The 24,765-nt window shown below is 43.1% G+C and overlaps 2 protein-coding genes across 2 annotated transcripts in view; both read right to left on the bottom strand.

Moving 5' to 3' along the window:
• Window positions 1-24,765, bottom strand: part of LOC127644886 (zinc finger protein OZF-like) — a 385,071-nt gene that overhangs the window by 322,344 nt on the left and 37,962 nt on the right. The gene's annotated exons all lie outside the window — the stretch shown is intronic.
• LOC127644887 (zinc finger protein OZF-like) lies at window positions 8,828-15,590 on the bottom strand. The gene is made up of 3 exons (XM_052128313.1): window positions 15,459-15,590; window positions 15,161-15,304; window positions 8,828-10,429 (listed from the first exon to the last, which is right to left on the bottom strand). Exons 2-3 carry the CDS (start codon window positions 15,252-15,254, stop codon window positions 8,940-8,942), a joined length of 1,584 nt encoding a protein of 527 aa, XP_051984273.1. The 5' UTR covers window positions 15,255-15,304; window positions 15,459-15,590; the 3' UTR covers window positions 8,828-8,939.

Consider the following 24,765-nt stretch of genomic DNA (forward strand, 5'->3'; position numbering starts at 1 on the left):
AAATTATTAATCTGCGCAGGTAACATTTGAAAGTCTCCCAGATGGTAGAATAAGCCATACCTTGAGTACTATTAAGTTCAAGAAAAGAAGATATATTTGAGGAGATCAATTTGACAAATTATTTATCACTTAAGAGAGCAGGGTTAACGGACCATTGATGCTGCTTTGGCGGTGCTTTTGGAAAGTTAATTTCAAGAACAGCTGGTGCGTGATCCGATACTACTATGTTTTCTTATGAGCAATCCTTAAGATAAGAGTTTTTTATCTAGAAAAAAATAATCAATCCGTGAGTACGACTGATGTACAGGAGAAAAAAAAATTGATAATTTCTTTGTCAAGGGATTTAAAAAACGAAATGCATCACAAATACCATAGTTATGTAGGAAAGATTGAATAATCGCTGCACATTTTGAAAGAGATATAGCTTTTTTGAGGACCTATCAAGTCTTGGACACATCACACAGTTAAAATCTCCACCCAGGATTAATGAATGAGAATGAAGGTCAGGTATACAGTGCATCCGGAAATTATTCACAGCGTTTCACTTTTTCCACATTTTGTTATGTTACAGCCTTATTCTAAAATTGATTAAATTCATTATTTTCCTCAATTCTACAAACGATACCCCATAATGACAACATGAAAGAAGTTTGTTTGAAATCTTTGCAAATTTATTAAAAATATAAAGCAAAAAGATCACATGTACAGAAGTATTCACAGCCTTTGCTCAATACTTTGTTGAAGCACCTTTGGCACTAATTACAGCCTCAAGTCTTTTTGAGTATGATGCTACAAGCTTGGCACACCTATTTTTGGGCAGTTCTTTGCAGGACCTCTCAAGCTCCATCAGGTTGGATGGGAGCGTCGGTGCACAGCCATTTTCAGATCTCTCCAGAGATGTTCAATCGGGTTCAAGTCTGGGCTCTGGCTGGGCCACTCAAGGACATTCACAGAGTTGTCCTGTTCACACTCCTTTGTTATCTTGGCTGTGTGCTTAGGGTCGGTGTCCTGTTGGAAGATGAACCTTCGCCCCAGAGCGCTCTGGAGCAGGTTTTCATCAAGGATGTCTCTGTACATTGCTGCATTCATCTTTCCCTCAATCCTGACTAGTCTCCCAGTTCCTGCCGCTGAAAAACATCCCCACAGCATGATGCTGCCACCACCATGCTTCACTGTAGGGATGGTATTGGCCAGGTGATGAGAGGTGCCTGGTTTCCTCCAGACATGACGCTTGACATTCAGGCCGAAGAGTTCAATCTTTGTTTCATCAGACCAGAGAATTTTGTTTCTCATCCTTTTGGCAAACAACATGGGGGTTGTCATGTGCCTTTTACTGAGGAGTGGCTTCTGTCTGGCCACTCTACCATACAGGCCTGATAGGTGGAGTGCTACAGAGATGGTTGTTCTCCTGGAAGGTTCTCCTCTCTCCACAGAGAAACGCTGGAGCTCTGTCAGAGTGACCATCGGGTTCTTGGTCACCTCCCTGACTAAGGCCCTTCTCCCCGATTGCTCAGTTTGGCCGGGCAGCCAGCTCTAGGAAGAGTCCTGGTGGTTCCAAACTTCTTCCATTTATGGATGATGGAGGCCACTGTACTCATTGGGACCTTCAATGCTGCAAAAACTTTTCTGTACCCTTCCCCAGATCTGTGACACGATACAATCCTGTCTCAGAGGTATACAGACAATTCCTTGGACTTCATGGCTTGGTTTGTGCTCTGACATGCACTGTTAACTGTGGTACCTTATATAGACAGGTGTGTGCCTTTCCAAATCATGTCCAATCAACTGAATTTACCACAGGTGGTGGACTCCAATCAAGTTGTAGAAACATCTCAAGGATGATCAGTGGAAACATTATGCACCTGAGCTCAATTTTGTGTGTCATGGCAAAGGCTGTGAATACTTATGTACTAGTTTTTTATTTTTAATAAATTTCCATAGATTTCAAACAAACTTCTTTCACGTTGTCATTATGGGGTATTGTTTGTAGAATTTTGAGGAAAATAATGAATTTAATCCATTTGTAATAAGGCTGTAACATAACAAAATGTGGAAAAAGTGAAGTGCTGTGAATACATTCCGGATGCACTGTACACGATAAAAAAGAAGTAATAAAGGCAACATCATCAAAATTAGTAGCATAGACATTAGCAAGAATTAGGGGGGTTGAAAACAAAGTTCCTGTTACAATAACGTATCTGCCCTTATGATCTGCAATAACTTGTGATACCACAAACGGAGTAGTTTTATGTACTAAAATGCCACAACCCCTAGACTTGGACTGAAAATGTGAATGATAAACTTGCCCCACCCAGTCTTTTTTCAATCTAAAATGGTCAGAAGAACAGAGGTGAGTTTCTTGAAGAAACACAAAATGCTTTCAGTTTTTTTTAAGATGGATCAGAACCTTATTACGCCTAACTGGATTATTCAAACCTTTACAGTTCTAGCTAACCCATTTCACCAACCATCTTCATTAGCCCTACCACCCATCATTTAAAGAAAAATAAGTAAAAAGAAAAGTGAATCCCAAGTAATTGTACAAGGAACAGTAAATACAAAAAGCATGTGAAAAATAAAAACCAATAACCCAATCTTGTGCTTTTGAGATAAACAAAGAAATAAGAACATATTAACACACTTCAAGAACCCTAGTGTGAACTCCCACCCCCTTGTTGCCACCCCCACCCCATGCTCTTGACCTAAGCTAACACTCTCACAACTAAAGTGTACGCTACCCTGAGGTAAAACCCCAATGTGTGTGCGAGATATTGTGTTTCTTACCTCGGACACATCTCCGCAAACAAATAACAAATACAGCAGATGTAATCTAATACAAATAAACACATTAAAAAAATAAATAAATAAAAAAATGTAAACCTACTAAACTGCTCAGTTAAGAAAAGTGCTTTCAATAGTCCCCGAACCAGAGAGAATGAAACATAAAGTTCCAGTACTTTATGCAAATTCAAGCAGGTAGTAGGTGTTGTTTCACAAAAGCTATTGCCGCGACTGGAGTATAAAAATTTTCAGCGCCGTTCTTTGTGATTCTGAAGCCGGTGAGACCCTTTAGACCATACTTAACATCTGACATGGACCTCAGTGGACGTTTCGTAGTAAGCATCCCGCTTCTTGGCAATCTCAGGTGGAAAGTCTGGAAAGACGAACACAGTTTTGTCTCTGAACTTAAGCTGTCCACCCCAACTCGTTTTTGCCAGATATCCTCCTTATCATCATAGCGATGAAAACAAATAATGAAGGCTCTTGGACAGGTTCCCTCTGCAGGCTTCGGTGCAAGTGTGTGATGAGTGCGAACAAGGAAAGGAGATTCAGGCAGATCAAATATTTCCGCCAAAGCATCTGCCACAAACTTTGTTGGTTGTTGGCCCTCCAAACCTTTCGGAACTCCCACCAGGCGAAGATTAGATCTACGGGAGACACTCTAAATCGATGCAGTGAAGCAATCTTTTTCTGAAGAGAATCAACCATAGGCTCGAGCAAGTGAAGACTGGTCGTCCATTCTGAGGTAGCGGTCTCTAGGTTAGTTAAGTGTTCACTTTGGGTTTTGAGATCTTTTTTCAAAGATGAAACAGTGTTGTGCATTTCTTCTCATACCAGGGATATTTCACCTTGAATTTCAGCAGCGTGCCCATCAAATTTTGTGTGGATTCCACTTTCAAGCCTGCTTATGGCAGCTATTATTGCAACACCCTCAGGCAAGAAAAGTTCATCATACTTAGCCATTTCCAGAGACGAGCCACCAGCAACAGCTGAATCTGCCTTCTTTTGTCGCTGTGCTTTTGAAGACATCATTGGAACTCAAATCAAAATTACAATAATTGTTAGAAATTACCTAAAAATACATGAGGAGTAAAAAGAACGCTGTATAAAGTATTAAAACAAAATTGAAAAGCCGATTTGCGGAGCTCCCAACTTATGCAGCCTCACAAGGCAGATGCTAAACCGGAAGTCATTTTCTGGTTAACTGTTTAACATCAAAAAGTACATAAGACTTAATGAGTGTCTTAATGATTTCAGTGAATGAAAGTCTTCTCAGTTCTCCATGGTTTACAGCTAACAACATAGTACTGAATGGAGATATAATAGACTAATACAATAATTATGGGTGAATCTCAATTCAAAGAATGTGGAAAGCAGACTTGCATTCTTAAAAAGACCGGTCTTGCCCAGTATCCTAGGAAGAATCAGTTCTATCAGGAAGACTCACATACTTTTATTTGATGAATATAATACAGAAATGTAAGGTCTTTCTTTGGCGTAAGCCCCATCTGGCGGTCCGAAGAAGTTCGGAACGTCATATCCTGCCGAAGATTGGAGGCAGGGACGAGGAGCCTACCCCCATGCATGACGGGACTCAACTGGTGATGGCGGGGTAGTGGAGGCTGCCGTTTTAGCACTCTGAAACAGCAATGTGATAGATTGTGAACAGCCTTATAAAGCAAAAGCTTAAATGTGATTGGCTAGGAGTTACCTAGCTAATGGTGCGATGAATGGTACAGCTGCTAGTCTTCTTGCTAGAACTACGCTGCGCTTACATTTCTATCAGGAAGACTCGCAGACTTGAGTGAAATTTAAGATGACATTTATTTGATGAATATAAAACAGAAATGTATGTCTCTCTTTGGCGTAAGCCCCGTCTAGCTTTCAGAAGAAGTTCATATTTATGAGCGAAAAGAGAGAAAGTAAAATACTACCCCCAAAAGAGAAGATCCAGTCAGGTACAAACCAGGTCATGTGTGGTCATTCATTCTGAAGAAGAGGGAAAAAAGAGATGTGAACACCTAGATTTGACATGAAATACGCAAAAACTCTGGCATGGTTGTGCAATACAAGTTTGATTTTTTGATTGAGATATCTTTGCCGAAAGATGAACAACGTAACGTAAAGCCATACGATAATGTCGACATTGCGTGCAATACCCTTTGTGAAAGAAAACAACATTTCGGACAAAAAGCTGAGAAAAAGGCATTTTTATCAAACAAGTGCTTTAGTATTAGTATGGTGTTCCACTTCACGTTTGAGACGATCGCAGTCTGTTTCTTTGATCAAAGAGTTGCGTACTCTTTCAAAACATGCGCGTGGGTCTTCCTTACCGTATACCACCTAAAACACGGATACCCGGAAAATTCCGTGTTTGGCGGGGAAGCGTTTTTTCATAAAACCCGGAAAATTCTGTGTTTGGCGGGGAAAGAGTTAAGCAGCAGTCAAATGGAGGGTTTGGAGAAGATGCTGGGGGTGTCAGGGGAGTGGCATCTGGCATGAAATTGAATGCCGGCTAACATTTTGTTAATAGATGAAAATTTTAGATGTCTAGTGTAGCAACAAAAGGAAACGAACGAGCAAACTGTGGAGATTAGAATGGGAAATAGAGGAGTACTGTGGAGGAGGAATAGTGGGCCCAGGCGTTGTTGTAGGAAGTGAGTGTGGACCGGGCAAGTCCTTTCTGCATGCGAGTTGTTGCAGAATTTAAATTTTTCAGTAAAGAGGGGCTTAGTCCAGGAGGTCTGAGAGGGGTCGGCGGGGAATGGTTTTTTTGCTGGCAGAGGAGCATAGTTTGTGGAACTCATGGAAGCGAAAACGAGAGAGGGAGTCAGCGATTACATTGGAAAACCAAGAAATGTATCTGGCTGAGATAATGAAGTTGCAGGAAATGCTTTGCCATGTCAGACGTCTCATAAGGGACATGATGAGGCTAGAGGAGGATCTGCCTTTATTGATTATTGTGACGACTGAGAAATTGTCGCAAAAAACTATGATGCGTTTGCATGTCCAGAGGGAACCCCATATGACGCTGGCCATGATGATGGGATACATTTCAAAGAGAGCTGATAAGGGAGCAATTTAGGTGGCCTAATTGGGACAGGAGATTGCGTCTTGAGAGCAAAACTGACTGGAGAAACGAGATGCAAATAGACCTGATACTGTCGAGATTATCTTTAGAAAAGGAAGCTTTGAGATCGAGCATCCTGCCGAGAAATTCGAGAGATGTGGTGGGGCCTGTGGTATTTTCACTTGAGAGGGAAACACCGAACTTGTGAAAAAGCTTGATTAGAACGTCCAAAGTGAGGGTGTGGGCAGCAGGGAGATCGATAAGCAGGAAAACGTCGAGAAGGTGTAGTACGAAGGGGAGCTTAATGTGATTGAGAAGGATCCAGCATATGCCTTCCGACAGCGAATTGAAAATGTGAGGGCTACTTCTGCACCCGAAAGTGAGCCGGAAAGTGAAGTAAAATTTTGACTGCCATCTGACGCCGAAGAGGGGCCAGTCAAAAATAAGTCTTTCTTATCTGACAATTTGCGAGTGGCTAAGCCGATAGGATTTACCCTGAGAGGACAGAAAGGAGGAGACCTGAAAGGGCCCATGAGATAACCTTAACTTTAGGTTTTTTTTATACATGCGTGTGTAATAGGGGGGAGAGAATGTGACCCCAAATCACTTTGTCAAAAACCTTAGAAGAAAAACAACAAAAATGGGGTCGGGATGAGAGAGAACAAAACATTAACTGGGGTGGAGGGATGGTGGGTTAGAATTTTCTTAAAAGAGCCAGTTGATTCACTTGGGGGGGCGAAAGTGTCATGGACACATGGATTTCGGATGCGGTTCCTTGCAGAAACTACAAACATGAGAAAAAAACAGTTAGGAAATGCACACATGGATTCATTAAAATAGTTACAAATGGACCTGCAATTAACATAGTCAATAGAGTGCCCCCGAGCATCAAAATGTCTTGCTGTTTGGCCTCTTGACTCTACCTTGGGTGATGAGGCAGCGGATACAGTTTTAGGACGGATAGCGGACTACTGTCCGTGAGAGCTGCATATGGTGCAAATGAGCGCTCGGTGCCCTCCGAAATGTCTAATGAACAACTGTGTCGGAGATGGACCAGTTAATTATTTTTTTAAACTGGAAAATGTACATGGTGGATTTAGCTGAAAATTATTTATGATATTCATAGAAGAGCGTGCCACCATATTGCTGATTGAAATTGCCGATCAAGAGTTTAATTCTTCTCTGCGCTCGGGGAAAGCGCTGCAGAGAATGTCTCTATAAACACCAAAAACGATGACGAATTCATGAAAGCGGAGGTTGCGCAAATGTCTGGGATCTGATGACTTAGTGCCACTGACACATCCCCACAGTCCACAATTTGACAATCACATGTGGGGGAGGGAAGCAAAAGATATGCTAAATTAATGTCTTTACCTTTGATGATTTGAGCTCTGAGCACTGACGAGACCTTTGCTGCAGCGGGTGAAACAAAACTCCTACCTGATGTGTGAGCAGGGGAGGAGCTTACCAGAGAGAAGTCAGGAGTAGAGTGTGTGTGGGAAGGGCTAGTTAAAATAGCTACAGGGTGAGGGGCTGTTTGTGCTGGAGCAATGAAAATTTGTGAGGATTCAAGTAGTAGAAGTCTGGAATCTATGATTTTCACTGACTCTGCGATGGATCTCATGGCTTCTTTGCATTGGGTCGAGTATTCCGGTTGATTCAAGAGACCTGAGGGAAGTCTCTGGCATGACAGTGAGATGACCGGTGTTCCGGATTAAGTGGAACGCTTGCGGCCCGTAGTTTTTGAAGCGAGGGCAGAGAGTTGAGAAGACGTGGCTTCATCATGAGAAAGAGAAGGTGCATTTCCCAGGATGTCGAGAGCTAGCTGATTCACCTAAGACCTAGGGAGATCAGGGTCAATGGAGATGCCTTTGATGGCTAGCATTACTAAAATACTTCCATGGGGGAGTGATCCCATTGAGACTCCTGTGTACGCAGACATTGCCGTGTTAGCACACTGAAACAGCCATGTGATAGGTTGTGAGCAGCCTTATGAAGCAATGGCTTACATGTGATTGGCTAGGAGTTACCTAGCTAATGGTGCGATGATGTACAGCTGCCATTCTTCCAGCTAGAACTACGCTGTGCTTACATGCATTTACACCAGTGACAGCATTAATATCATCACAGCAGTGAGATTTTGCAGGACTAGTGACACGTTAAAAGATTAAAGTCTGTAAACACTCATTCTGTCCAATTTTGTCTGTCCAAATTATGCCCCAAAACAAATGTTGATGGAGTATCAGTATCAGACTTTCACAAGCTTAAAGAGGGGAAACTCTTGAGGAAAAACTAAACGATAAATGTCCTTAGTCTGCCACCGCACAAGTTTTTGCCCACAAGTCACCATCCAATGCATCCTTGATTTCAAGGACACATCCGGGTAATTTTGTGTGTTCTCTGTACTTGCGTTTATGAGGATTGAAATCAAACTTCGGCAGTGAATGACGACTCATGGACACGAGTCCATGAGAACGTCAGAATACAGAAGAACGCACTTTGAGATTTGCCCTGTCACTGCTAGCATAATTTAGGTCTACGTCTAATTCCATCATAGAAGGAAATAATTCATACATACATTGTTGCATTTCACAACATCAAAATAAAAGTTTTCTAAACAAATTTTTTTACTTCCTTTTGGTTTGTTAAGTATAAATGTCTTTTTACCTGTTATATAGAATGACTCAAAAAGCACTTCAGGTAATGTGTTAACAGAAGTGTTCAAATTCTTTCTTCTATCCCAGCATAATGTGTACGGTAAGCCATTCATAGAATTGTTTTCCTCAAAAACTGTAAACACTGTGAAGATTTAAAAATGAATGTGTTTGTTTTGAGTGACCCATTTAGACCCAACAACAACATTACTCAACAAATGAGTTGGGGCAAGACTATCTCTTTGTTTGATTAACGGCAAATGAGGGACGTATTCAGAAACTTGTTTTGAAAGCATTTTTTATTTTTTATTTTCGGTGGCGCTATTGAAGATAACAAATACATAATCTTTAATTGTTCTTTAGAGAAATTCCATTTAGTTTTTTCTTGTTCTAAATATCGTACTATTTGCCAGACAAATAAATATGAACTTTGCTCACTTAGACAACCCTGGACAATGTTTTTTTCTATGAGTTAATAGAGTGCTTGAATTGCTGAAACTCTTCCCACATGAAGTGCAGTGGTACGGCTTCTCTCCAGTATGCACTCGCTCATGTATTTTCAGGTTTCCTGATGTAATGAAACTCTTCCCACATGAAGTGCAGTGGTACGGCTTCTCTCCAGTATGCACTCTCTCATGTACTTTCAGGTTTCCTGACCTAAAGAAACTCTTTCCACATAAAGTGCAGTGGTACGGCTTCTCTCCAGTATGCACTCTCTCATGTCCTTTCAGGTTTCCTACCCTAATAAAACTCTTCTCACATAAAGTACAGTGGTACGGCCTCTCTCCAGTATGCACTCTCTCATGTTCTTTCAGGTTTTGTGACGTAAAGAAACTCTTCCCACATGAAGTGCAGTGGTATGGCTTCTCTCCAGTATGTACTCGCTCATGTAGTTTCAGGTTTCCTGACGTAATGAAACTCTTTCCACATGAAGTGCAGTGGTATGGCTTCTCTCCAGTATGCACTCTCTCGTGTTCTTTCAGGTTTTCTGACCTAAAGAAACTCTTCCCACATGAAGTGCAGTGGTACGGCTTCTCTCCAGTATGTAATCTCATGTGTGCTTTCAGGTTTTCTGATCTAATGAAGCTCTTTCCACATGAAGTGCAGTGGTACAGCCTCTCTCTAGTATGCACTCTCTCATGTGCTTTAAGGTTTCCTGAAATTGTGAAACTCTTTCCACAATGTGAACACTTGTAAGGTTTTTCTCCAGTATGAATTCTTTTGTGGCGTTCCAAGCCATAAGCTTTATGAAAGGCCTTCCCACACTCAGAGCACACATGATCTTTCACACCAGTGTGATTTCTCTGATGGTCTTTTAAACTGTGTACATGTGAAAAACTTTTTACATGAATTTTCTGGTGCATTCTTAAGACTGACCTTGAAGAAAACGTTGTGCCACACTGATCACAGCTATATGACTTTTCTCCAGCATGAAAAGACAAATGATTTTTGAGACGACATGCCTCCCTGAAATTCTTCCCACACTGATGACATTTGAAAGGCTTTTCTCCAGTGTGAATTATCATGTGCTTTTTAAGACTTGCATTACGTGTGAAATTCTTTCCACACTGATGGCAGGTGAAAGGCTTTTCTCCAGTATGACTTCTCACATGACTAATAAGGTTGCATTTCTCTGCAAAACTCTTCATACAATGAGGACAGGTAAAAGGCTTCTCTCCAGTGTGTACTCTTAAGTGACTCTGAAGGTGACTTCTCACTGAGAAGTTCTTTCCACAATGAGGGCAGGTGAAAGAATATTTGGTTCTTGTTCTTTTAGGGTTTTTTTGTGAGAAATTCTTTTCAGTCTGAGACTCGGTAAAAGAGTTTTGTTCAGTTTTTATACTATAAAGTGTCTGATCCGGATTGTGTTTCTCCTCCTTCACTTCATTCAGTCCTTGACTTTCCTCTTTCACTTCCATCAGCTCTAAAATGAAAACACAAAATGGTTGTCACTAATTTCAAAGGACAAATATTCAAGATAGGGAAATAAAATTGACTCCATATTTTATAGGAGAAATACAGGAGTCATGTAAGGCATTTGTTATTATGACATGTCACACATTCAAGTGGGAAATAAAACAAGGACAAAGCCAAACTCAAATAAAAACACAATGAACAATAGTGAACAAGCGTAAGTGAATACACGTGCATCACTTTTAAACTACCAATAGGATTTATTGATGCATGTTGTCTAACAATGTGTCTATGGCTGTGTTCAAAATATTGATATTTTATATTTGTGTATTTCAGCTTTTTTTCCGAAACCTGGCAGTCAGGAGTCAGACATGACTTAAGACTCGGGTACACGCTATTTCACGTGCTAAATCGTCTTACGCATGATTGAGTGCTTATCCTTCCAAAGCATATTTTTCTGATAAAAACGGGTTCCACACACACGTGCCACGACTGCTATCCAATCCTCTTACAGTCAGCAGGCGCATGCGCTGAAGATATGTACAGATGCAGACTGTCCGTGTACTGAGAAAAATGGGGCCGCATGCGGACAGCCCATGCAGACTGTGCTAATAAAAAATTTGGGTCATGCATCAGGGTTAAATAAATTTTTTCTAATTGCCCTGCCAAACCTGAATTTTTTTACCATCATGGCCTTAAAAATTTCACATTTATAATGTGCAAGACAGCTGTAAATAACAAAACGTCTCGGTTACTGTCGTAACCTCCGTTCCGTGATTGAGGGAACGAGACGTAGTGTCGATGAAGTGACACTAGGTGTCGATCTTCAGAGCCCGAAGCACCTTCAGATCTTTGAGAGAAGGCCAATGAGAATTGCATGCCACTCCCCCCGATATACGGGTGTAAAGGGAGGCCAGCAGGCAAGTTCATTCTTGTTTAGCACTGAGGAGCCGAGACAAGATCCCGGCCTTTACAGCAGTAAAGTTCTGTCTGTGGCAAGAGGGACACAACGTCTCGTTCCCTCCATCAGGGAAAGGAGGTTACAACAGTAACCGAGATGTTCCCTTTCTGTCACTCACTAGATGTTGTGTTGATAAAGTGACACTAGGGGTCCCATATACGAAACGCCACAATGACTGAACTGCCGACGCAGGTGTAGGCAAGCTACCATGAGCATAGGAACAGATGCACTCGGGCTGCACGGAGCCTCCCCAGATGCCCTAAGAAGTCATGTGTGGTAGTGGTGGGGGGGGGACGCGGGTCTTTATGACAAGGAAGGGGGAGACCTTACCACGGAAGATACATCACAGGAGGTTAACAAGGAAACCGAAAACCTGTGGAGCACTTACCCCGGTACAGGGCATGTAGCACAAGTACTGCAAGAAAGGTTAGGCGCAATGCTCAAGCGGTACACCTGGCCAGCTGTCCGTGTAATGAAACGTACTTACCTTTTCGCACTTGAAAGAACACGAGACGAGACGGCTCAACCTGGAGATTGTAAATCCTCACAAGGTATTGGGTGTTGCCCAGACCGCTGCCCTACATATGTCTGCTAGAGAGGTGCCATTGGCCAGTGCCTACAAGGAAGCCACACCTCTCGTGGAGTGTGCTCGAACCCGCAAGGGGGCGGGCACTGACTGGACCTGGTAGGCCAGCACTATGACATCCATGATCCAGTGGGCAAGCCTCTGTTTGGAGACAGCGTTCCCTTTCAGCTGTCCACCAATGCAGACAAAGAGCTGTTCAGAGCGTCTAAAGCTCTGCGTGCAAATAGATGCTGGGTCTGCCTCTTCTGGGGACAGCACTTGTAGGCTCACCACATGATCCCTGAAGGTGGTCGTGGGAACCTTGGGCACATAGCCTGGTCGGGGTCTAAGGATCACGTGAGAGTCTTCTGGACCGAACTCTAGGCACTCTTTGCTGACAGAGAACACTTGCAGGTCCCAGACCCTCTTGATGGAAGTGAGCGCGGTCAGGAGGGCAGTCTTCAGAGAGACCCCTGACTCGAAGGGGGCTCTCCATTGGCCTGAGAGGACCATGGAGAGGTCCCATGAGGGAAAGAGGTGCAGTCCAGGAGGGTTCAGCCTGGACAGCTACCCATCCAACTTTTCTTGCAGGAAGGAAAGCACTGACCCAACTGTGCAGCTCTGGGGGTCTTCACTCCGGGAAGAACGCCACTTTGCAAAGGTACGCCACATCAGGGAGTAGAGCTGCCTTGTAGAAGGGGCTCTGGCCTGAGTGATCGTGTTAACCACAGCGGGTGGTAGACCAGTTAGGCATGGAGATTCCAGAGGTCTGGGCGTGGGTGCCCCTTCCCTGGGAAAGAAGGTCCTTCTTCAGGGGAATTTGCCAGGGAGGAGCTGTCGCAGTCAACATATACCAGTCAATGTATAGCAGAGGCTAACAGGTCTACCTGTGCCTTGCCGAATAGACACCAAATCAGCTGGACCGCCTGAGGGCGGAGTGTCCACTCTCCCTTGAGCATTACCTGCTGTGACAGAGCATCTGCTGTGATGTTGAGGTTGCCCTGGATGTGAGTGGCGCACAGCGACCTGAGCCGCCGTTGACTCCAGAGGAGGAGACGACAGGTGAGTTGTGACATGAGATGTGAGCGTAAACCACCTTGGCGGTTTATGTAGGCCACCAGCGAGGTATTGTCCATCCAGATCAACACATGCTTCCCCTGAATCAACGGGCGTAGCCTCCGCAGGGTGAGCACTACCGCCAACAGTTGACGTGCCAATGCAGGTGAGGTCCTGTCCAGGACCCAGCCGGTCTTGGCGGCACTCTCGTTCTTCACCGATGTGAAGAGAACGCCGTGGAACCGGGGCAGGCGCCTGTTGAATTTAATCGCATAGCTGTGTCGGACGGTTCTGGCCAGCCAGCGCGACGGTTTGGGAAGCGATAATCACGCACCCAAACTCCGGGCAAGGGGCACTAAGGGAAGGATCGCATCTGACGTTCCTGGGGGTGGGGCCTCGCAGCGCGCAGAAGCAGTGAGAGTCATGTCAGGGAGCGGGGCTCCGACCCGAGAACGCTGAGGAGACCCTCCAAGCACTTACCTTGCTTCGTGCGTCCGGCACAAGGCGGGCCGGCGACTGAGGAGGAGGGCCTCTCGGGGCTTCCTCGAAACTCATCACCGGCGACTGGCCGGGGATGTGGTTTGTGTGGTGCAGCAGGGCATTGGAAGGCGGGGGGCCGCGTTCATGAAGCCGAGGCTGTAATCGGCCGGTGTTCAGTGGCGGCAACCGAGAATGCCAGCGATCTAACCTTTGTATGTGATGTTCTATATGCAGTAGGTAGATATTAGTCTAATCTACAAATTAAGAATGTGTATTTAAACATTAAATTAAACAACCCCAAACAAGACCAAAACTGACTGGTATACAAAGCACAGAAAGAAAAAAAAACTGTACAATCCAGAAATGAAAAATGTAACAGGTGTTTTATGAGGATGATATGAAGTAGACTTTTTTTAAATAGTCATCTTCACCCTGCAGCTGAACAGCTCTTTTAATAATAATAGCAATGGTAAATTAAAATGCCATTAGCATATCGAATTAATGTTTACGTGGCCCTTGCGCTGGATGAAGGGAAGGCTGAAGTACGTCCTCAAAACATTAAAATGTTGAATAATATGAACCTTCATATTAATATTGTGGTAGACCGGAATGTCATCAGGTACACACATGAATACTCAGAGACCAGTAAACTTCTCCATTGTTGTTCAGTCATTGTATAAGTAAGATGTGACGGTTGTTTGTGTAGTATTTGTCCTGTCCCTCCTCCACTGTGATTTGACAGCTGGATAAAAAGTGACAGTGATGAGCCCTACGTTTTACCCAAAGTTGAAAATGTTTTTACTCTTGGCGACTAGAAAAAGAAAGGCAAGCGTGCAGCACTCAGTTTGGAATAGACGTTCAGCACCTCGTGACACTGCTGGCTTTTTTTAAAATGCGGTGCTTCCATTGCAAACAATTGAAAAAATAAGCTGGCCTCAGAAAAAAAAAATGCTTTGGTGGACACACAGCCTTACATGTGGACCGGCCTCAAGCTACTCATAATAAAGAGCGCAGCGAGAAGCACAGGCTGGGTCACGGATTCTGCATTGAGTATTTGCTCAAAACCTCTATGAATACCCATAATTTGTTGATGATAAATGACCCCAATATTATAAACAGCACTGAAAAGGAATAAAGGGGAAATATGTACCATGAACAGACAGAATAATAAAAAATATTTTCCATGAACTTATGTCAATATATCGGGGTAGTGAGGGAATACAATTTAATTTCGGTATGTTTTTTCTAATGAATTTAATCGTTTTATGGTTACTGTCCATGTTATCATGTTTTTACCTTTAGTTACTTTGATTTTATTGCAAAATTCCACAGTTTAAACTATGGAAACTTTCATCCTGTGTAAAATATTTTCTAATGCTCTCTTGATTGTAGAAAAAGGCTTTGTTTGTGTTCAGATGACTGTATTTTTAGTGGCAAGACCCAGATAAAAAGAAACCGTGAAAGAAAACGAATTGCCACTGTCACACCAGCCGAGACGGGGCATTGCTAAGAGAATGTTTTATTTTATAAGCCATTTCATTTGTTGTTTTGATTTATAAATTAGTTATTTATCAGTAACTGATAATTAACTACCAACAAGAACTCATAGAATCACGTCACTATTATAACTTTAATCTTCATGCACAGACAATAATAAATAATTAAGAATGGACACCAACCTCTTTGTTCCTCAGTATCTTCATTTTTCATGACATTTGAACTGCATGATTCTGGATAACTCATGTCCTCACTCTCTTCTTTAATAAACATCATTTTACAATGTTTTATCCCGCAGATCTCAGTTGAAACACCTGGAATTATTCCTGTTCGTGTAGAAACAAGTCTTCGTTTAGGATGATGAGAATATTGGCGGGATTTATAAACATGAATCCGATGCTCGAATAATGTACAAACAAACAAACAACAATGCCAGAAGTTTCTGCAGGTTAATGATTATCAATCGAGAATATAGTTTACCGTTTTGAATGTCTCTGCAAACGTAAATGTGGTTAACATAATCTAATACGAAACGTTGATGTATTTATTTATTTAAAAGTTCATGTTTATCAGAACTCTGCAAATCTCTCAGCGCGCCGCCATGTTTCCATGACGTCATACAACAGCATCTCGGAGGGGACATTCTGAACCGCTTGTCGTGGAAAACGACAAAAAAAAAGCTGCTCATGCACAACAACAGGGGCTCTCAAACTTCAAAAAGTCAGACCACAAAGAGCCTTAATTAGAGAGAAAAATAAATAAATAAATATATATATATTTATTTATTTATATATTTATATATATCAGTGGGGATTTCTTTAAGACTGCAAGGGAAGCTCAGCTTCCCCTATAATGTCAAAAAAATTATGGTCAAATATGTACTATTATGTAAACAATTTATTGACTAAAAATGCGTTAGAACACGTTCATCTCGAAGACGAGTTCGTTCAGAATCAGCTACATTACATATAGCAGGTCGGCTGACTCGATTTACTTCCCATACATTCCCGTAGCGTCAGTGCATTTCCCTGTTGAAGCCGAGCGTCCATTGACTTCAATGGGGCTGCTCTGAACAGTTTTTTTCAGTGCTCCGAAAATAGACGGTCATTGGATAAATGCTGCGATTATGTCCCGCCCACGGACGCTCAGCGTCTCTGGGGGTGAATGAGGAGTGGGCTGGCCTCCGGGCTTCCGCGTGATGATTGGAGGATCTGTCGAAAGACTGCATCTCCTTTTGATTGACAGCGAATCTGTACTATAAGAAGTCACTGAAGCTATTTCGCGCTCAGTCCCATCGCGGATTTCGCAAGTGTAGTCGAAAGACAAACTGCTGCAACCTATTTCTTTATATTTGTTTGGCGAAATTGCTAGTCAATTTGCATAATACATTTCACACAATTATACACCACATTCCTTGTTTCAGTTTTACCAAGTTTAATATATTTTGTTTTAGAGTGTTCGTTCGTTCGTTCGTTCGTTCGTTCGTTCATACAGTAGGCTAGGCTAGCGTCGTACGGGTGAAACTGCGCACGATGGCAGACGGTGCTAATATTGTCGACCTGATTTTGGCGAAGCCATTTGAAAGTCTTCCTTACGAGGAAAAAATTAGAATTAAACAGCAGGGCAGATCAACACCTAAGATTGATTTAGTGCAAAAAATAGGGTAAATAAGTTTATAATGTAGGCCGAAAATGAGCTTCCCCTCTTTGAAAGACCAGCAGCCGCCACTGATATATATATATTTTAACTTTTTTCTTCTCCTCACCAATTTGGAATGCCCAATTCCCAATGCGCTATAAGTCCTTGTGGTGGCTTTTTTTAAAATTATTATTATTTTATATTACTACCTTTACCAGTGATCATTTTTGAATTCGTCATTCAATAAAATTATAATTAATATTAATAACAATAAATAAAAAATCATGAATCTGTTAGTCTTGACTGGCAAGGCTACGATTCGACTTAACGCCTCAAGGTGCGTACACACAGCCAGCGACATCACGCGCGACAGCGACTCCATACCATAAATTTTCAACGAGAGCACAGCGACTTCCGGTGACACAAGCTGTAGCGACCATTGGTGACTAGATGTGGGCGTGTCCAGCGACGCAAACAAAGTTGAGACAAGTTCAACTTTATTCAAATGAAGAGCGACTAACGGAAGCGACAGCCAATAGGAGAGAAGACGGGAGAGCTCACGTGATCCTTCTCTCTCTCTCTCTCTCTCAGCTCCTGCAGTAACGGAAAGATGGATGAAAGGCTAATTCTTGCTGTTAGAAATTTTCCAGTGCTCTATGATATGTCTCTTCCCACGTACAAGGACATTTTTAAGAAAAATACTGCGTGGAAAGGTGCATCTGAGATCGCGGGGATTTTATGGACCCAGACAGACCAGCATTTGCATTTTTGCCGCAGATAAACAGCCACTATGGCAAACAGCACGTCCTGCTGAGAGAGAGAGAGAAGGATCACGTGAGCTCTCCCATCTTCTGTCCTATTGGCTGTTGCTTCCGTAAGTCGCTCTTCATTTCAATAAAGTTGAACTTGTCTCAACTTTGTCGCGTCGCTGGACACGCCCACATCTAGTCGCCAACGGTCGCGACAGCTCGTGTCGCCGGAAGTCGCTGTGCTCTCATTGAAAATGAATGGTATGGAGTTGCTGTCGCGCGCGATGTCGCTGGCAGTGTGTACGCACCTAAACGGTTAAACAGAAAAAGCGAGCAGCACCCGATGATGGAGAGAAAACGGCCAGGTGGAGCAGAGAGGGAAAGGACAAAAAAAAAGAAAGCACTCCAAGAAGAAGCAGCAAAATGTTGCAAAATTACTGACCTGTTCAGGACTTCAAGTGCAGGTCAGTTTCATCTGTAAATACTGTACTTTTTTCTTCGTTAACTTAGTATTGAACTGCTAGCAAATGTAAGCGGTAGCGCCCATCTAACGTTACATTCATGGAGAAATCAAAACAAATGAGTGCACACAGAAAACTCACAGAAGAGATGTACTGAGGTAAAAATTCTAATTGTTGTTTTTTTTATTTATAACATATGATTTAGTTTAACATAACACAACTAAGGGAGCTGTTTTGCTGAATATTATCACGATTGAAAATGTTACATTGAATTTATTGTTCAATAAACAAGTAGCGTAGTTAATATTTATTAGTAAGTTACTTACATTTTAGACACAAACCATATGAACTGTTTTTGTTCTATTTCACCGACTAAAATAGTTCCAAAGGAAAGCTACATCAGTGTTTTGTTACTGAATGATTCAGCGTTTTGAACTAATCTTTTGTATGAATGACTCACTAATTAAGACGATCACTTGCCGCCACCTATTGGCGGTTTAGTTTAATGTTTAAGTATTGCATTTTTTTTATATTCAAACATTTATTTAAAACATCAATCTCATACCATTATTTATTGCAGTTGTAATTGCAGTGCACATTTTTTAATTTGATGGGTAATAGCCCTATAGTGTATTATTATTATAACTGAATTTATTGATCAAATGTAAGAATTTGACATGAAAGATGATGCATACATTTAATAAGGTAATGCAAATTTCCTTTTTTTTCATCAAATGAAGGTGGAGACCTAGCACTAGCTGTGGTGCAATGATCACACATCAGATTCAGCCAGGGAGTGAGATGACATGTAGAAGCAAAATAAGAAAAGAAAAAAATGTACATATTGCATGAAATATAGTGTTGCTAAATGTTGGATATTTAAGTAGTTTTAAGATAAAAACAACACCATTTTGTCATAAATATAATACTTTTATTTTTACTAAAATAAATGTAGATACTGGTCAAACAAATTACAATAAGGTGGTTGTTTTGCACCAAGGTGGAGAGTGGGACAGTTCTGTTTGTAACATGAGGCCAGAAGAAGTGACAGGTGGAGAAGAGACAGGTACAAGAAAAATACACACACTTTATAACTACATACATACATATATACACTCACCTAAAGGATTATTAGGAACACCTGTTCAATTTCTCATTAATGCAATTATCTAATCAACCAATCACATGGCAGTTACTTCAATGCATTTAGGGGTGTGGTCCTGGTCAAGACAATCTCCTGAACTCCAAACTGAATGTCAGAATGGGAAAGAAAGGTGATTTAAGCAATTTTGAGCGTGGCATGGTTGTTGGTGCCAGACGGGCCGGTCTGAGTATTTCACAATCTGCTCAGTTACTGGGATTTTCACGCACAACCATTTCTAGGGTTTACAAAGAATGGTGTCAAAAGGGAAAAACATCCAGTATGCGGCAGTCCTGTGGGCGAAAATGCCTTGTTGATGCTAGAGGTCAGAGGAGAATGGGCCGACTGATTCAAGCTGATAGAAGAGCAACTTTGCCTGAAATAACCACTCGTTACAACCGAGGTATGCAGCAAAGCATTTGTGAAGCCACAACACGCACAACCTTGAGGCGGATGGGCTACAACAGCAGAAGACCCCACCGGGTACCACTCATCTCCACTACAAATAGGAAAAAGAGGCTATATTTGCAAGAGCTCACCAAAATTGGACAGTTGAAGACTGGAAAAATGTTGCGTGGTCTGATGAGTCTCGATTTCTGTTGAGACATTCAGATGGTAGAGTCAGAATTTGGTGTAAACAGAATGAGAACATGGATCCATCATGCCTTGTTACCACTGTGCAGGCTGGTGGTGGTGGTGTAATGGTGTGGGGGATGTTTTCTTGGCACACTTTAGGCCCCTTAGTGCCAATTGGGCATCGTTTAAATGCCACGGCCTACCTGAGCATTGTTTCTGACCATGTCCATCCCTTTATGGCCACCATGTACCCATCCTCTGATGGCTACTTCCAGCAGGATAATGCACCATGTCACAAAGCTCGAATCATTTCAAATTGGTTTCTTGAACATTACAATGAGTTCACTGTACTAAAATGGCCCCCACAGTCACCAGATCTCAACCCAATAGAGCATCTTTGGGATGTGGTGGAATGGGAGCTTTGTGCCCTGGATGTGCATCCCACAAATCTCCATCAACTGCAAGATGCTATCCTATCAATATGGGCCAACATTTCTAAAGAATGCTTTCAGCACCTTGTTGAATCAATGCCACGTAGAATTAAGGCAGTTCTGAAGGCAAAAGGGGGTCAAACACAGTATTAGTATGGTGTTCCTAATAATCCTTTAGGTGAGTGTATATATATAGGGTAATGTTTTAGTTTAAATTTCCAATAACACTAGTACTCCTCTTTACTTAGTGTATGAGGCTGATGATCCTGGTGGAAGGAAGAGACAGAGCGATATTAGGGAAAATGAAGAGAAGGAAAAGGGAAGTGAGGGTACCGTTCAAGAGAAAGCCTTTAATTATTTTGCACGGCCACAGCCTAAGGATTTACACCATTTTTTCCGCTACCATCCACAGCAAAGTCCAAAACAGGCCATTCTTAACATCTTCTACAGCAAAGACAAAATAAACAGGAAGTGGTATGGAATGTATATGTTATGGTCATACTGTGAAATAAATGTAATTTAGGGGGAAAAAAACCAAGGTTGTCCGTGTTTCTAAATTTTATTTGGGTGCATAGGATGGCCTGGATGGGTGTAGGATTTCCCGGCCTGAAATTGTGTCCCAGTCCGGCACTGCAGCTATTCCATAAACATTTTTGTGATATTAATGTTTCAGATATAATATTATGAGTATAGAAATATAAATTATTTTATTATGACAAATGATTATCTATCATGACAACCAGGGTCATTTCTGACCATTTTGGTTCCCTAGGTGAGTTTGCGAATAACCGCTCGAGTTTTGACGGGTGTGGTGAAGTATTTTGACGGCTTCACACATCCTCCGTGAGGGAGGCGTGAGCATTGGACGTTCACATTGGCCGCGTCTCTTCTGTGAGAAATAGCAGTGCCTCTGAGCAGAAAATAAAGTTATCTATGGGGTCTACTGGCAAAACTATTTCTTTAATAAAGTCATAATATGATAAGGTTATTGCTGCTTCAAGGACAACAGCAGGCAGTCATGTGCACTTCATCTTTATCAGCACACTTGGTTGTGACTGGATAATGTTTTGTCTGTACTATACACCTATATACACAGAATGGCAAAAGGTCCGGCATTTTATTAATTCTTTCCTTTATTAAGTTATTTTATTGAGATTATTTGCATGCAGATATATGAATTGTAGTGTACTATAGGTTCAGTTTTAAAAATTTTGATTTGCTATTGTGTCTTTACTATAATCTCCTGATTATTTTAGTGTTGTACTGAACCCAGAGCTGTACGAGGCTCAACATGGAAACGATTCGCTCACTGCCACATCTGGGACGCTTCTGAGATGCATCACCTCATGACTCACGCTTGCAGTATGAACGGTGTAATCTGTTAATATGGGTGCTGAAACAAAAACCTCCCACTCACACCCCGCTCACGGACGATGTGTAAACCCGGCGTTAAAAAAGTTATTAAGAGTAAAGTTATTAATCGCATGTTAATAAGAGTTTTTGTCCTAACCAGCACATCGAGCAACAGCGACAGGGCTTTCTGTTTTTGGAATGGTTTCTATTTCTGCAACGTCATGTCAGGCAGCACAGTCACCTAATGGGTGTAAAAAAATAAATTTTACTTTCGGTAAATATACTTTATACTTACGGTATAGTATAGCTGGCATCTCACAAGCTGATTCAGAGCAACTTGATTTTAGCTGAGGGTGTCACACACCTCAAGTCAAGTCAAGTCAAGTGGTTTTTATTGTCGTTTCAACCATATACAGTTAGCACAGTACACAGCAAAACGAGACAACGTTCCTCCAGGACCATGGTGCTACATAAAAACAACAAAGGACCAACATAGGACCACATGAGACTACACAACGAAATAAAATACCTATATAAACTACCTATATATACCTATATAAAGTGCACGTGCAAACATGTGCAAAAAGTACAGGACAGTACAGCAAATTACTGACAATGAACAGGACAATAGACAGTGCAGCGCCGACCAGTACTCAGTAGTGCAAAAAGATGACAGTTTCTAAAAATGTAAACATAACATACTATGAGATAATGTTCTATGCACATAGCAGTTATTGAGGTAGCAGACAGTTATAAAGTGACAGTTATTAAAGTGCAACTCAGGACACGTGTGTGTCAAACCAGTCTCTGAGTATTGAGAAGTCTGATGGCTTGGGGAAGAAGCTGTTACACAGTCTGGCCGTGAGGGCCCGAATGCTTCGGTACCTCTTGCCAGACGGGAGGAGGGTAAAGAGTTTGTGTGAGGGGTGTGTGGGGTCGTCCACAATGCTGGTTGCTTTATGGATACAGTGTTTTTTGTAAATGTCTTTGATGGAGGGAAGAGAGACCCCAATGATCTTCTCAGCTGTCCTCACTATCCTCTGCAGGGCTTTGCGGTCCGAAGCGGTGCAAGTCCCAAACCAGGCAGTGATGCAGCTGCTCAGGATGCTCTCAATAGTCCCTCTATAGAATGTAGTGAGGATGGGGGTTGGGAGATGTGCTTTCCTCAGCCTTCGAAGAAAGTAGAGACGCTGCTGGGCTTTCTTGGTGATAGAGCTGGTGTTGAGGGACCAGGTGAGGTTCTCCGCCAGGTGAACATCAAGGAATTTGGTGCTCTTGACGATCTCCACAGAGGAGCCGTCGATGTTCAGCGGAGTGTGTTCACCTTGTGCTCTCCTAAAGTCAACAACCATCTCTTTTGTTTTGTCGACATTCAGGGACAGGTTGTTGGCTCTACACCAGTTCGTCAGCCGCTGCACCTCCTCTCTGTATGCTGACTCGTTGTTCTTGCTGATGAGACCCACCACGGTCGTGTCATCGGCGAACTTGATGATGTGATTCGAGCTGTGCATTGCTGCACAGTCGTGAGTCAGCAGAGTGAACAGCAGTGGACTGAGCACACAGCCCTGGGGGCCCCAGTGCTCAGTGTGGTGGTGGTGGAGATGCTGTTCCCGATCCGGACTGACTGAGGTCTCCCAGTCAGGAAGTCCAGGATCCAGTTGCAGAGGGAGGTGTCCAGGCCCAGCAGGTTCAGCTTTCCAATCAGGTGCTGGGGAATGATTGTGTTGAATGCTGAGCTGAAATCTATGAACAGCATTCGAACGTATGAGTCCTTATTGTCTAGGTGGGTGAGGGCCAGATGGAGGGTTGTGGTGATGGCATCGTCCGTTGAACGGTTTGAACGATACGCAAACTGCAGTGGGTCTAGTGAGGGGGCAGCTGGGTCTTAATCTACCTCATGACGAGCCTCTCGAAGCACTTCATGATGATGGGTGTAAGTGCGACGGGACGGTAGTCGTTGAGGCAGGACACTGAAGACTTCTTTGGCATGGGGATGATGGTGGTGGCCTTGAAGCACGTTGGAACAACGGCGCTGCTCAGAGAGATGTTGAAGATGTTGGTAAGAACATCTGCTAGCTGGTCTGCACATCCTCTGAGCACTCTGCCAGGAATGTTGTCTGGTCCAGCAGCCTTCCGTGGGTTGACTCTACATAGAGTTTTCCTCACATCTGCCGTGGTAAGACAGAGCACCTGGTCGTTGGGAGGAGGGGTGGACTTCCTCGCCATCACGTCTTTCTGCACTTCAAACCGAGCGTAGAAGTCGTTCAGCGCATCTGGAAGGGAGGCATCTTTGTCACAGGCAACTGATGTTGTCCTGTAGTTGGTGATGGCCTGGATGCCCTGCCACATGCGCCGCGTGTCACCGCTGTCCTGGAAGTGACTGTGGATTCTCTGGGCGTGTGCGCGCTTTGCCTCTCTGATTGCCTGTGACAGTTTGGCCCTAGCTGTTCTTAGGGCTGCCTTATCGCCTGCTCTGAAGGCGGAGTCTCGGGACCTCAGCAGCGTGCGCACCTCCGCAGTCATCCACGGCTTCTGGTTGGAGCATGTGGTGATGGTCTTGGAGAAAGTGACATCATCAATGCACTTGCTGATGTAGCTGGTCACTGATGCTGTGTATTCCTCCAAGTTGGTAGAATCGCCATATGCTGCAGCCTCCCTGAACATGTGCCAGTCAGTACACTCAAAACAGTCCTGAAGAGCAGAGATGGCTCCTGCTGGCCAGGTTTTCACCTGCTTCTGAAGCGGTTTTGTGCGTCTGACGAGCGGTCTGTATGCTGGAATTAACATAACAGAGATGTGGTCTGAGTAGCCGAGGTGGGGCGGGGCTCCGCCCGGCACGCGCCTGGGATGTTTGTGTAAACAAGATCAAGCGCGTTCGCCCCTCTCGTTGCAAATTCCACATACTGATGGAATTTAGGGAGCACTGTCTTGAGATTTGCATGGTTGAAATCTCCGGTGACAATAAACAGTCCGTCGGGGTGAGCGTTCTGCAGTTCGCTCATAGCCCCATACAGTTCACAGAGCGCTTCCTTAGCGTTAGCGCTGGGGAATGTAAATTCGGTTATGCAAACAGTGGTGAATTCCCATGGTAGATAAAAAGGTCTGCATCTAACAGTCACAAGCTCCAACAGCGATGAACAGTAACTAGAGACTAGCATAGAGTTCTTGCACCATTCCGTGTTGATGTAAACACACAAGCCACCACCGCGAGTCTTACCGCAGAGAGCTGTATTTCTGTCGGCACGAAACGAGGCGAGCCCGTCTAGCTGAATGGCGGCATCCGGAACTCTGTCGCTGAGCCACGTCTCCGTGAAAACGAAGACGCAGCAGTCTCTAAACTCACGCTGCGTAGCCTGCTGGAGTCGGATATAGTCCAGTTTATTGTCCAGAGAGCAAACATTTGAGAGCAGGATAGACGGGAGAGCCGGCCGGCTAGGG

The sequence above is a fragment of the Xyrauchen texanus genome, chromosome 6, assembly GCF_025860055.1.
Source record: "Xyrauchen texanus isolate HMW12.3.18 chromosome 6, RBS_HiC_50CHRs, whole genome shotgun sequence".
Lineage (NCBI taxonomy): Eukaryota > Metazoa > Chordata > Actinopteri > Cypriniformes > Catostomidae > Xyrauchen > Xyrauchen texanus.

What these genes read in the sequence shown, in the direction of transcription:
- LOC127644887 (XM_052128313.1), bottom strand. Translation starts at nt 15,254, where the DNA reads ATGATGTTTATTAAAGAAGAGAGTGAGGACATGAGTTATCCAGAATCA. An exon ending in AGATACTGAGGAACAAAGAG is followed by an intron (nt 10,430 to 15,160) that starts GTTGGTGTCCAT and finishes TTTTCATTTTAG; the next exon opens with AGCTGATGGAAGTGAAAGAG.